Source organism: Micropterus dolomieu, linkage group LG17 (genome assembly GCF_021292245.1).
Source record: "Micropterus dolomieu isolate WLL.071019.BEF.003 ecotype Adirondacks linkage group LG17, ASM2129224v1, whole genome shotgun sequence".
NCBI classification, from domain to species: domain Eukaryota; kingdom Metazoa; phylum Chordata; class Actinopteri; order Centrarchiformes; family Centrarchidae; genus Micropterus; species Micropterus dolomieu.
The window spans coordinates 13,974,195-13,988,127 of record NC_060166.1 but is presented as its reverse complement, the minus strand read 5'-3'; the positions used below and the strand labels follow the sequence as shown (position 1 = coordinate 13,988,127).

The 13,933-nt window shown below is 38.9% G+C and overlaps 1 protein-coding gene across 2 annotated transcripts in view; it reads left to right on the top strand.

Moving 5' to 3' along the window:
- The window catches only part of kcnj5 (potassium inwardly rectifying channel subfamily J member 5), a 33,733-nt gene extending 27,484 nt beyond the window's left edge, over window positions 1-6,249 (top strand). For both annotated transcript variants that reach the window (XM_046073535.1, XM_046073534.1), the window contains exon 4: window positions 2,180-6,249. In XM_046073535.1, the coding sequence (XP_045929491.1) occupies window positions 2,180-2,565 (386 nt within the window). In that variant the 3' untranslated portion in view covers window positions 2,566-6,249. The remainder of the gene's footprint in view (window positions 1-2,179) is intronic.
- The last annotated feature ends 7,684 nt before the right edge of the window (window positions 6,250-13,933 follow it).

Here is a 13,933-nt window from a genome sequence, read left to right as displayed (position 1 = left end):
TCTCATTTGGCTTGATGGGTTCAGCACATAAAACTTTTTTGTTGTTATTTATTCTTGTGTGGAGTTTGTGTTGTGCTGGCAGTCAGTCGTTTTGTGGTGTTAATGGACATGATGTTAGCTGCGGTGTCGCTGTGTGTACAGTTCAGTAGATAATAAGTTGGCAAGAGGCTTGGGAGTGCAAATGCAGAAAGTCTGACCTGATTTCTTCACATAGGATACAGCTTACTAACCGTTCAAGGGACAGAGAAAGCATTTTTATGCGAGGTTCATTTTTATGTGAGGTTACAACCTGTCTCACAAATAGGTAAAAAAAAAAAGAGATTAACTGATAAGTGATTTCATTAAAAAGACTACATATAGCCAATTTACTGAACTGGACTGCAAAGTGTTGAATTTAAACTATGAATTTAAAGCCAACACATCAAACAATATGCCATCTCCATTAATAGACAGACACTATAGAAAATCCTTCTCATAGTGTCTGAAGATGCTATATTGTCTTTGATTATCTAGTCACAAAAATAACAAACATTTCAAGTTAAATGTGGAAACTAGGCCACTCATATCCAGAGGGAAAGCTGAAGAAAAGGTGCAAAAGCCCCTCCTCTCACCGTGACATTAGACACCATATCAGTTTGGCATCTACATCTATTTTAGAGCACACGCTTGATGTTATTAGTGATGTTATGTATTTCCAAAGAGATGAAGCATTATGTAACTGCACAGCTGGGTGATCTGTGGGGAGTCAGATGTTTCTAGTTTAAAGTGATACTCCAAAATCTCTGTCTTTTGAGTATTATACACTCCCCTGTTGGCAAGAAAAAGGTGGCTGTAAGAAGTTGTGGTTAGCTTGTGTTTACTTTAAGGTAGCTAGAAGTCTAATTAGCCAAAAACGATTCAGTTGTGTGAACTAGTGATAATCTTGTGAAAGCAGAAAGCAGTGAGCGAGAAATGGAAAATAATGGTCATATATTTTCTTGAAAATTTAAGTGTTTGAATGAAGCTTCTAGGTGAGAAGTTGGATGCTGGTTTCGTGACACACAGTTAGCTGTCTCCATTTCTTCCTTCTTATTCAAAATTCAAGCAGGCATTAAAGAGCAGCATGCAGATGTTTTTAGAACTATTTATTTTACATGTTATTTATGCTAAAGTTGAATCCACAAGAGAGAACACTAGCTAGCTTGATAACCGCTAATGAGGGTACCTCTTGTTACCATTAAACCTAAAGCAAGTGTTATACTTTCTGCGAGTACACGGAAGTCAGCATAGGGTGGACGCATAGGCTCTGTGCCTCCCGTTTTTTTTGACCGCGCGCCCACTACACTACCAGGGTACCAACCGATCTGCCAAGCTGACTCCAGAAAGTAGTATGAACAGAAGTAGTTCGTGTCCGTGGTGTAACTATCTGCAGCATTCTGCTGCATTCTGCATTCATTACAGGAAAAGCACAGATGTAATTAATAACAGTAATAATGACTGGGTGCTGCCTCACTGAAAAGGCTTACTGGGACACTTAATGGAGAGGAGTCATCACTAATGGTTATTTGTTGCACCTGTTATTTCTGCTGTGATTAAAAATGTCTAACCTGTGTGAAACCTACAAACTAGCACATCTCCAAAAATAGACTGTGCAATGTGTCAAAATTCAAATCTGACACTACCAACACAGGAGCCTTTCTCCCTTTCCATTTCCAAAGCAAACGCAGTTGCAAGGATGGGCTACCAAACGTTTTTTTCTGATTTGCTTATTGGCAAAAAGACACTCAGAAAATAAATACTGACACTTTCTTAGCTTTCAGTTGTGTGTAAATAAGGCATGTATTTTATCAGCCTATTTATTTTACTTTCTCAAAAGACTAAACCTTTCTATTAAGATCAGTGGCCTTTCCATCATTATTGCTTGCACAAACATAATGTTTAGAGGAAACACTGTGCAGGCCATTTCTGTGAACAGTTTTTGTACAACCATGAATAATGTACTGATGCATTCTCTCTTTCTCCTTATATCCCTTTTCATCTGTGTGTCTGTGTGTGTGTCTGTTCACCTGTCTGATATGATTGTGTGTGTGCTTGCCTCTTTTTCATACCATGTGTATGCATGCTTCATATTGATTTTGTGTGCATGGTTGTGTGGGTGCATGTGCATATGGACACATACACCTATCCATACCTGTGACAGGGATGACATGTCAGGCACGGAGTTCCTACCTGGACACAGAGGTGCTTTGGGGTTATCGCTTCACACCTGTTCTCTCTCTGGAGAAGGGCTTCTACGAGGTAGACTACAACAACTTCCACGATGTCTACGAGACCAACACCCCCACCTGCAGCGCCAAGGAGTTAGCTGCTAAGCTTCGGGAGGGGCCGCTATTGCCTCAGCTTTCGCTTCTGAGCCCTGAGCCCAAAATGCATACTTTTGACCCCCTAAATCGTCTGTCCAAACTGGACCCACTCAGCCGGGATGAGGACAAGGAGGAGAGAGATTCAGGGGGTGACAGAGGAGAGACCAACGGCTCAGCTGCTGCTTTGGAGGAGCAGCCCCTTGCTGATGGACTGCCTGACTGATGTGACTGATGGCCACATCAGCTAAAAAACAGGAGAGACTGGAGAAGAGGACAGGACAATATAATGCTTCATTTAGTCAATGGCCAGCTTGTTCCATTGCAATGCTTGGAGATATAAGATATCCGTCTCCAGCCCCCGACTCATGCAATACTCCTCTACTAGAGTGTCAATCTATATAGTATAGATTGGTTTTGTAGACACGTAAGTAAACATACACAGACACACACGTACAGTATCTATATCTACACTTAAAGGTTGGTGGCTCAGATTGTCTTTTTATAATCGTAACGGCAACTTACTGCTATAACAGCTCAAGTTGTATAACGTAAACTTGAGCTGAAACTGGTAGCCATGACAGAGTACCATAGGTTTATTATGGATACTCCAATATTCTCATTTTAGAGTGTGTTGATTCAGCTTCATTTGATCAGAGCATCAGTCTCATAACTCCGCTAATGTGTCTGGCAGCAGCTTCTGCGTGGTAATGGAACCTTGTTATTGATTTTTAAAAATTTTTTTAAATGTGGGGATTTTTATTTATTTTCTCTGTTAGTGTTGTTTTTATTCTGCGTCAGAAATCCAATTCACCTAAAAGGAAAGGTACAAGAATTCTAGTTTGGCAAGAGAAGATGTAGGAAATTGTTCTATAAAAGGCAACGTATACTGGCAACCACCATCCAGTTTAGTTTTCGTGTTCACACCATCCTCATGGTTGTACTGTCATCAATACTCTCACTGTGTGTGTCTGGTTGTCTTCCAAACACACTGAGAGCTTTGACCCAAAAGAAACCAATTAGTACCTCATTTTATACTCATGTTCAGGGTTTGAAATTAACAAAAAGAACGAGACAACTGCTGGTAAAAGCTGTGCTGCTGACTGACTATTTTGAAAACTTTGTGACTGCTTAAAGATTTAATTCCCCCTTACGCTGCAGGAACTAAAACTTCCAAGCCCTTTTCTTAGTACGTAAAGCACAATTTCCCTTGAGGTGACTCCACACTGACCTAACCACACACATTGCCACAGCTACTGGCTGATGCATGTCAGTCCTAGTTAAATGTGACATTCAAATGTAGATTAAAATATCCTATGAAATATTTATACTCAACTGCAATTTGAAATGTTCTTGATTTTTATACACCGCACATATGAATATTTCAAATGCTCCACAAGCAAAATGAAATACTCAATGTATCCTTTTATGTTTGTTTTGTTTTGGTTTTAAATATTTAAAAGAGATTCAACCTTAGTATTTTTCAGCTACACAAAAGTTGAGTCTACTGATGATAGGATCAGGTATTCTGTCTAATCTCATGAGTTTAAGATCCTACCAGCCCATCACCCGCGGTATTTGCCTTCTTTGTAATTAATTCCTCTGAACTTCATCTTTGGCTTTCACCTTTGAATTTGAAGTCTTCTTTGTCCACACACACTTGGCACACTCTGCACCATGGCTCCGTTCCACGAACCGCCCTTGGGTCTTTTGCTTGATGTAGTTTACAGCCCTTGTGACTACTGTTTTGGAAGCAGACACTTGTCGTGTGAGGGCCATAGCCTACAGTATTTTTTGTACTTTTCTTTGAAAGGACACATGTCAGAGCTTGCATGCATGAATCAACCCCTATGCGTCCCATTGTTCAGTAAGTTTAATACAGTAAAGAAATACAGGGTATTTTCTAGGCATGCAAATTATGAGATTTCTACAAAATATTATCAGATTATGTATTAATATTCAATTATCATTTGTTGAGAGAAAAATGAGATTCCTGATACTCCCCAATTTAATGTTAGTTTTTTGTTTTTTTACTGATGCTTGTCCAATTAATGTTTTTATTTTCACTGTGATATTTTTGCATCTTACTATGTATTTCATTTGCTAAACGATACGTTTGTCATTAGAGAGAGATCATCTTTCATTGCTGGAATGTCATCTGTTTTCTGTGTGTTCTCATGGGAATAAACATAATATGGCCGAAAGAACAACATGTTCCTGTTAGATAATGGGTGCCTTCACGAGCGAGTGCATGCGAGTAAGTAGTAATTTTGCACAAAACTTTGCAACTGAGGATTCAAAAGTAGGCAACCTTATTTTAGCATGTGTGACACTGCACTCTATCCGCTATAGTGTGACAAAATGACAAATTTAACTGTGTCTTACACACCTGAAAACTGGATTAGTTGCATATCAAATCATGAAAAGGAGACTTATGCAACCTTTAAATTATCAGCGCAGTACAATCTTGTCTTGCACTAAAGCTCAAGGCAAAAACTGCTTCATGCATGCTAGGGGAAAAATATAATGGATAACATCAAGAACTTTTGTCGCTCCCTTTCCATTTCTAAATTTTAATTTATTCATTAAAGTTATACAGCAGCAAAGACTGGATTGATCTCAGTAGTAGCCCAAATCATCCTTGTGCTAAAAAGTATTTACTTGTGGATTAGCATGATTGTGGCTGGACCTAAACAGCATTGCTGAGTCAGCTTTGTGTGTTAGGAGATTGAAATTACTCATGCACACACACAAGGGAAGACACAATCTCAGAAAACAGCTGGCAGACTGATTAAGGCCACCACAGCTATTAACTAGCCTCAGAGAAAACATTGCAGAAGTCACAGGGGCAATCACATTTATCCAGCACCTACAACCGAGTACAACCAGTAATAAAATGAAACATGATGTTACATTTGATGGCCAGCATGTCATAGAAATTCACTGAATCATAGCAATGTGCTGTCAAGGCTATTCTTGTCCAAGCTATTAAATTTGGAGGCTGGATCGTCAGCAAGCTGACAGTCCCTGATTCAAATCTGAATAATGTACGATGATGAATATAATGCATCTATTGAATGGTGCATTGAAATAGGTACCCAAAGCAGGTGCATGTGGGTGAGCATGTGTGTGTGTGTGTGTGTGTGTGTGTGTGTGTGTGTGTGTGTGTGTGTGTGAGTGTGTGTGTGTGTGTGTGTGTGTGGGAGAGAAAGATAGGGGGGCGAGACATAATCAGTCATCACCACCTAAAGCCAACAGGCGCACGTAAACACAATAACACCCACAAACACACAACAAAACTATCCATTTAAGCTTTTGCCAAGTTAAATGTGCCCTTTTTACAATGGGGAAATGATGAAAGGAAAAGAACAAAAAAGATAAAATTGCTAAAGCTGATGAATGGCACCACACCAACAGAGTAACTAGCTATTGTTCTTTCTCTTTCTATGGCTAGCTAATACTCTTTCCTTCTCCGTTAAATAATGCATGCTTGTGACGAAGAAGGAAGCACATAGGCCATTAACAACTGTGTAGTCAGAATAAAACATCCTGCACAAAAAAGAGAATTCTTGGAAAAAAGGCAAGTGGGAGGATTTTTCTCCGGTACAACACACATAGTGTGATCTCTTTATATTCTTGCACCATTATCGGACTCCCGTTATTTTGCCCTTGCAAACAAGCTGACCCTGTGAAACAACTCCCACAAAGAGGAAACACACACAGACACAAACATGCAGTGCATGGGTTATTTTACAGTACTTCTCACAGTTTTTTCCCAACCATCCCAAGCAACATCCAAAGATGAAAAGGCAAGATCCCAAACCCCATTGTCCTCTCTTTAGCAACTGTGACTCCCTGCTGCAATTATATCTTATTAAGCATTCAAATAAACTCATACATGGCACTGTAATTGTTCCCTTGTCTTCATTCCCTTAAAGCTCACAATGGTAGAAGATGTCTTTATGTATGTAATGTTTTTCTTTTGGTAAGGTTGTAATTTAACTCCTCTTGTGCACTCTTAAGATACCTGGCAGCTGAAGCCGCTTTTGCATATGCATCTTCACGTGCAGCTCACTGTCCCAAATCCATAAGAGCTGGTGGGTTTCCTGGGAATCTTCCCCTGCACTGATAGTTGGAACAAAAGCTGTAAGCCTCCAGAATCCAGCAGTGAACATGTTACAAAACCTTATATAATACAGTCTCACACAGAGCAAGTGAACCTCTCACAAGAAGCTCTGAGGAGACGTATTTCAGTCTGCTGTTTGTTCATGGTGAAAATGTTGTTAGGAGTAGGTCAGTTAAACAGTTTGAAGCAGTTCATTTTGGGGGGGGGGGTGTTAAAGGAAATGTATGAAATTCTGGTAAAACAATATTGGAGCTGCTCATCCATCCACATGTTTTCTAGAGCAGAAACATTGCATACAGCCTCACCACACGTTTCTTGTCATGTGTGAACTCAGAACTTTCACAGATAGTATGAGAAGAGAAAACCACTCGCACTGCCAGGCAATTCTGTTTGGTTCCTTATAAAAGGCACTTGTTAAAGGATATTTTTCTGGAGTTTTGAATGGAGCAGCCAGACAGATGTACAGATACAGAGAGAGAAACCTTTGCCTTTTCCCTGCCAGGAGACAGAGGTCTGCCCTTTGATGTGTTTGGACGATGGCAGCCTTTGATGAGGATTTCTATGGCTGCAGAGTGGCTCTGGCAAATTGAGCTGGCAGAGCATCACCTGCTGAGGAGCACAGGCAGGCAACACTGTGAAAACAAGTCTATTTAAGAATGTAAACTGTAAATTCAGTGCCAAAGTAAAAAACATTAGCTCAACATTTTGTGAAATACTTTAATTTTCTTTCTTGCCTAGAGTTATATGATAAGATTGATACCATTCTTATGTCTGAAAGTTAAATACGTATGAAGCTACAGCGCAATCAGATGGCTAGCTTATTAGCACAAAGACTGGAAACGGGGGAATATCTAGCCTGACTCTGTCCTGGTTAAAAACAATACCTACCAGCACTGCTGAAGCTCTCAAATCAACATCTTCTTTGTTTATTTCATACAAAAATCAATGTGTAAAGATAACAAACTATGTTTTTTTAACGGGGGCCAGGATATAGCTGTTTCCACCTGTTTATGCTAAGTTATGCCAATCCAGCTGCTAGCAGTAGCTTCATATTTAGCATACAGATGAGAGATAGACATAAAACTATTACTAACAGTCTCCCATGTAAAAAGCTCACCTAAAAAATAACTGAGGGAAATTCTTTGATTTGCTTCATTTATGTCAGAAGCTTTTTGACCTGTAATATTCTTAATGTTCTGTGAGCCAATTCTGTCACCCTAGGCCTTTTTTAAAACTGTGCAAGCAGAGCATTCAGGGTTGGATTAATTAACACTGACCTTTTAGCATCATAGTTAGCCATTACTTCTACATTAATACTGCAGTGAAACATGAACTGAATTTAGAGCTTCTGCATGAGGTGGGGAGAGGAGTTCATAATCCACAACCACTTTAGAACCTTACTGACTCATCATCATGGCACAGAGCAATGTAGCAAACATTGGTTGTTGTGATACTTCTTTTGGGAAAACTGAGAGATTAAGGTTGAGGTTTGTTAGCTTTTTAGTATTTTCTTTGCTTGTCTTATAGTTTATTAGAAAAACAATATTAGTCTAGGTTTTGATGAAGAACAGGGGTGGGGTTGGGGTAGCATCTAGAAGATAACTGGGAGGAGCATTTTTTTTCCCCTTATAGCTTTAACATTTATAGAGAGAAAAAATCTAATAAATGACATTTAGCTTAGCTTTTTATACTTTCAGAAGTTTTTGTCATTGTTTTAATACTTCCCTCTTTCTGGAATATTTTACAGCCAGTTATAACATGAAACATTTTCTCTGTCTCTTATTTAAATATTGCACTGGTAAGTGTAGGGAAAAAAGAGGCTGGAACTGAAGAGTGCTTTTGAACTTGTGGTGGATTTAAGCCCACTTGAGAGCCTTTGAATGTGTAGGAGAAACTTAGAGAAGTCTGTGAGAGATCCCACATCAATGATAGAGATAAATCAATAGTTCCACACAACGGCTCCAAATAAAGACAACGGCTAGCTTTGTCTGGGAGCTCTGTTACCACAAAGCACTTTGTTCTTACCAGAATTTTAAGCCTCTGCAAATCCTGCTTTGCGTGATGGCACTGAGGTTTATAGTCTGCCATTCAGGAAAGATGCAACATTTTCTGTATGTTGAGTGGATGCAAAAAAAAAAAGCAGACAATAAGGACAGATAAATACCTTTAGACACTTTAAAGGTTTATTGATTTAGTAACACCAGAAACTAAAAGTGTCTGAATCAATACCCACTCCAATGAAGAATACCATACTAATTGCTTTATTGCAGGGCTATTCATGCTTCCATTACTCCCTGCAGTAAGGATAATATATGACATTGTAGTTTCAGAAAGGGTATCTCATGAAATCACATGAGATACTGTATAATTGTATGACATTGTGTACAAAGTAAACCAATACTGCAAAATAAATGAAATTGTCTATTTTACTGCATCCTGTGCAGTTTATTGGTTTTGTCTGTCAAATGCAAATGTGTGGAACCAAATTACCTCATGCAGAGATAAGTTTGTACCCTCTATATTTACCTTTTAATTTCTCTCTCCATCTCCATCCCTCTCTCTTTCCATCCAGCTCTCTTGCTCATTGAGTAGGTAATCCTCGTGACTTCTCTCCCTCCTACGCACTAAAACAATACTAGAACAGGAAAGAGCGCTGTCCGGTTCTCACTTACCTGTGGATGACTAACCTGTTTAAGGGCAAATAATCACCACAGCGTGCACACACAAGCATGGGCGCCATTGCAAAACCCACACCCACATAAATAAAATCAGGTAATAGCTTGTTTAAAATGTATCATGAGACCACTGAGAATTTGTATATACCCAAAGTCACAGGGTCTAAAACAACAGATCAACAAAAAAACAGAAAACAATTATTTGCTTTGCCATACAGCATAAAATCGCTGTACAAGAGCTCTCCTGTGCCTCTGATGATGTCCTCTTAGCAACTTTAATATTCTCCACAAGCTCGAAAATAGCACCTAGTTAATACTTTTGCTTAAAGTCTTTGTTACAAAATGCAGCACTCCAACAGCTGATAGAGTGAGCGTAACGCCAGCCAAATCCTTGCCTCTTAGAAGACATGCTCAGTTATTACTCACACTGCCAGATCACATTGCTTGTACAGTACGAACATTGCCTCACTTCAACTTCTGTGGGCTGTTTGGGTTTTGCGAGAAATATCAAATATTCATAGATGTGACTAAACTATGCTCTGTTGAATTGTATTGAGTTAAATCATTTTCAACCAGGGCTATTGTCTCCTTTGGGTCCTGGCATTTACATGCATCTGTGAGCCTCTTTGTACTGTAACTCTTCATGCATAACGCAGCCATCCTTTATGAGTCCTAGTATAATCAAGTCAAGCATATACATGTACATAGCTGCGGTTTCATATGTGTTCACAACAGGCTACTGAAGAGTGCACCAGTGAGGGAAACGCTCCCTACATCATTGTTCCTTTATGCAAACTAAGCCGATGAATCTCAGAGACTCTTGAAGTCCCAGAAGCTTTATGCATCTTCAACACGTGCTTCCTTGTCACTGCATGTCCTCCCTCCAGCCAAGCTAGTTGTTTTGCCTGTGACCTTTTAACAGATTCCCCTGGCATCACTGCAGCCTGCAGTCATTTGCAGTGTGCTCTGTCACAAGCAGCATAGTAAACGTTTCCAAAAGGGTCATAAACTGTGTGTCAAGCATCAGAGGCAGGCTTTTGATGATATTTACAAATTGTGCATGTCGTTGTCATGATGAAATATTTCAAGGGTGAAGAATCAGTAATATGCTTCCCGCGCATGCTGTGTTTTGTTTGTTTGCCCTTCAGCATTGAATTAGGACTATATTTAGACGAGTGAAGTATGCTAATGAGCACCTAGCTTCTGGAAGGCATATCTGACAGCCTCCACCACACACTCTGCCAAGTCCATAATCTTTACCCCAAATCCTTTTTTTTTTCTCTCAGCTTCTGTTTTTTCTTCACCCTATTGTTATCTTATTGTTAAAATGCTTACGGAGTTGCATAACATAGGGCTGGTTCACATGGATATGGTTGCGAAGAGTAAGGGGAGTTCTCACGTTTATTAGTTGATGACATGCGTTGCCAACATTTGACACTTAGCAGGCCTCGAGAGAAAGAAAACTCATGCATAACTGTGCACTCTCAGATGGAGATAAGAAATGTGTCCCCTCTCAGGACTGTGCTGACTGTCCCGGTGAATCATACTCACACTCGCATACCTTTTTATGCTAATTCCATTATCCAGATCAGACTGCTCAGTCATGTCCCTTTCATGTTGTTCTCTGGTGGAGGGAAAGAAAAAAAAAGTCTCACTGTTCACTCACTGTGAATGTCGCATCACAGCAGAGGGGTTTTCTTGTTTCATCTAAAAATAATTAACCTTATTTTCAGAGCAGTTTTCCATCAGAGAGTTGCTACGGGCTATCTAGGCTAAGCAATACATGCAAACAGCAAGGGCAATCACCAAGCCTAAAAAATCACCAATATCATTAAAATCATCCATAAAAACTTGAAATGATAAGATAGCATTAGCTGAAGGAAGAAAGGAAGAGCTGTTCACTGTTACTAATTAAGAGGTTGCTTCGAAAATCAATGGAAGACATTTTCAGGAGTAAGCTGGCATCCATTCTGTGTAAGCATCGATTAGTCTGAAAAAAGGAAACTTGTGAAGAAGAAAGTATTAAAATACCAGCCTGAATTATATGAACAAAAAGTGACAGCTTTCTTCTTGTACATAATAATCTAATAAAGTGAGTTCAAGTGATGGACAGAGTGTAGGTCCTTTGCCTGTTAAGACTTTGATGTGTAAAAACAGTGAGTTCTCCTTTAACTAGCTCCCATTTAATTGAGAAAAATATTTACAATTTAATCCATCAAGTTTATAATTTAAATGCATCACCTAAAAAATACTAGGAAATGTGCAACCCATAACATTGGCTAATAGTTTGAAGATATCTTTCAATATTGTGAAATGCTCTGTTCTTAAACATGTAGCTTAACTGAATTAAAAATGGGTCTGTATATTCTGTATGTTACCTAAAACCTATGTAGATTTAGAAGCATGTTGTGGGAGGATGGTCATGTAAAAAAAAGCCATTCTCACAATGACAACATTTTTCCCCATGGTGCAGTTACTAACCACATGGCAGCTATTTAAAATCTGAGCATTCAACTGGAATTAAATGGATTTTTATGACACACACACACACACACACACACACAAATCAAAAAGTATCCTATTACAAATTATAAATATTTCCTCATCAAATGCAACAAAATAAAATACAAATGCTGGTATGAGAAATTGTATTTAATTAAAATACCGTTGTAATTTTTAATATTTAAAAAATGCATTCTACACAAACTTATATTAGCACGTTTTAGGGATTAAAGAGCCTCAGTGTGGGTCTATGTCAGGAGTGAACCCAGAAGCACGACTCAGAGACAGACAATGTACAAAGTTTTCTTGGTCTATGCAGGCATGGGTCAGAATACCAGGTAAATCAGTCCAAAGAAGGCAAACAAATCCAATCAGGCAGGCAGGAGAAGCAAGGTCCAAAAAACAGACAAACAGGTACAACAGGAGCAGGTCAGGAGCAGGTCAAAACAGAATAATGATGGATAGCTATAGGCTAGACAATATGGCGGGGAACAAGTGAAAGGGGCTGGTGTATAGACTGAGGATAATTGGGAGAAAATCAACTCGGGGGAGATAGGTGGGGATAACCAGGTGAGGGGAGTGGGATGATGGTGAGGCAGGAGGATGAAACGGAATCTGAAATGACAGGAGAGTTTGTATACTGACATGAAAACAGAGACAAACTTCCTAGAAGCACATTAGCTGGGAGAATTCATTACAGGTCTGACCGTAAAGGTACAATGTGTAAGATATAGCTAGAATTTTAGTTTAAACAATAAAAAAACTAAAATTATTAACACAAGTTAGATGTGAAAATATTCTGGCTCTACCGCTGCCTTTCTGGTGCCTGACCTCCCTCTGGCTCCTCTCCCACCCGATGACTCTTCTGAACCCCAGAGTCAGAATCCAACAGGTGGAGAGTAGTGTAAATTATTACACATTGTACCTTTAACCCCCTATATTGAAAAAAGGAGCTCTGCTAATTTCCCACATCATAGATTTAAAGTGACTTTTCAAAATATCTTAGCGGTGGGAGGCTGCGATTTTATGTGTATTTTGAATGTATATTTGCCAGTTGTAGAGCACATGTTTATTAATTCTTCTGTTGTAGTGTCATTTAGTAAGCTTGCCTTAACATGCAGTATAATCATACTTGATCATAATTTGGTTACATACTTTGTCTTAGGGGAAATTTGCACCAAACACCATAGCAGCTTCTTTCACCAAACTACTGGTCATGAGGAACACAGTTGTTCACGATGAGCACTGGACCCAACAGGACATGTGATTCACTTGCATTTAGCCAAATACTGGGATTAAGACTAATTTATTTATTTTTCCCCCTATAGTATCTGTTGGGACAGGCACCTTTTTCCAGAAAAAATGCCTAAAATAACATCCCCCAAATGAATCAGGAATAACTCCTCAACCATTTGGCCTAGATGCATAATTCTCCTTTGAAAAGTCAGAAGCTAAGGAATATAAATCCATTGTATATTAATATATTTATTTTACTATTATAGACTACATGGAGATGCAATAAAGAAAAAATCTGATATTTTCATCCTCACCTGGTAAAAAAAGCTATATTTTAATGCAATAGACCATCAAAACGATCATAAGGAAGCTTTCAATGCAACTGAATATCTTCTAATACACCTAGAATGCAATTGTAACTGTAAATCTAAAATACAACAGTTATCATACAACATTTTCAAAATATACCAGGCGAATGTCCATATTTTGGCAATATTTACTGTTTAAATGTTGGCTTTTATTGGGAGATATCTTTAAAACACTATTTCTGTCCATACAGCTAAGTTCCAAATAACAAAACATTGAAATATTGATAAAAACAGTGAATATTCATCAACATTCCTGTCACCAAAAGCACACCAATGCTTTACAGGCCTGTAGATTGAGAACAAAGTGATGGGGGCATCAATCCTGCTTGTCTATGTATCTCCAACGGGTCAGCCACAAAATGGCAAAAAAGACTGTGTGTTCCAAAGCGGCACGTTTCCTCTCTGCAGAAAAGATGACAGAAGGCAAGCAGCTCCCACGTATTGCACAATAATCAAGATGGCGCCAGTTGAGACTCGGAGCAACAAAATTTTGGACTTAAAACGGCAAAGATAACAAAATTAAGTCAGCTATTTCAACCAGAGCCCGGCTGCCCCCGGTAACGTGGCCATCTCTTTTCAACAGGTTAAAGCTGGGGATAAAGATGCGTCTTATTTGAGAATAAAATACATGTTAAATACTGTATTTCAAATACACAAATAACATACTGTTGATACTGCTGATACTTT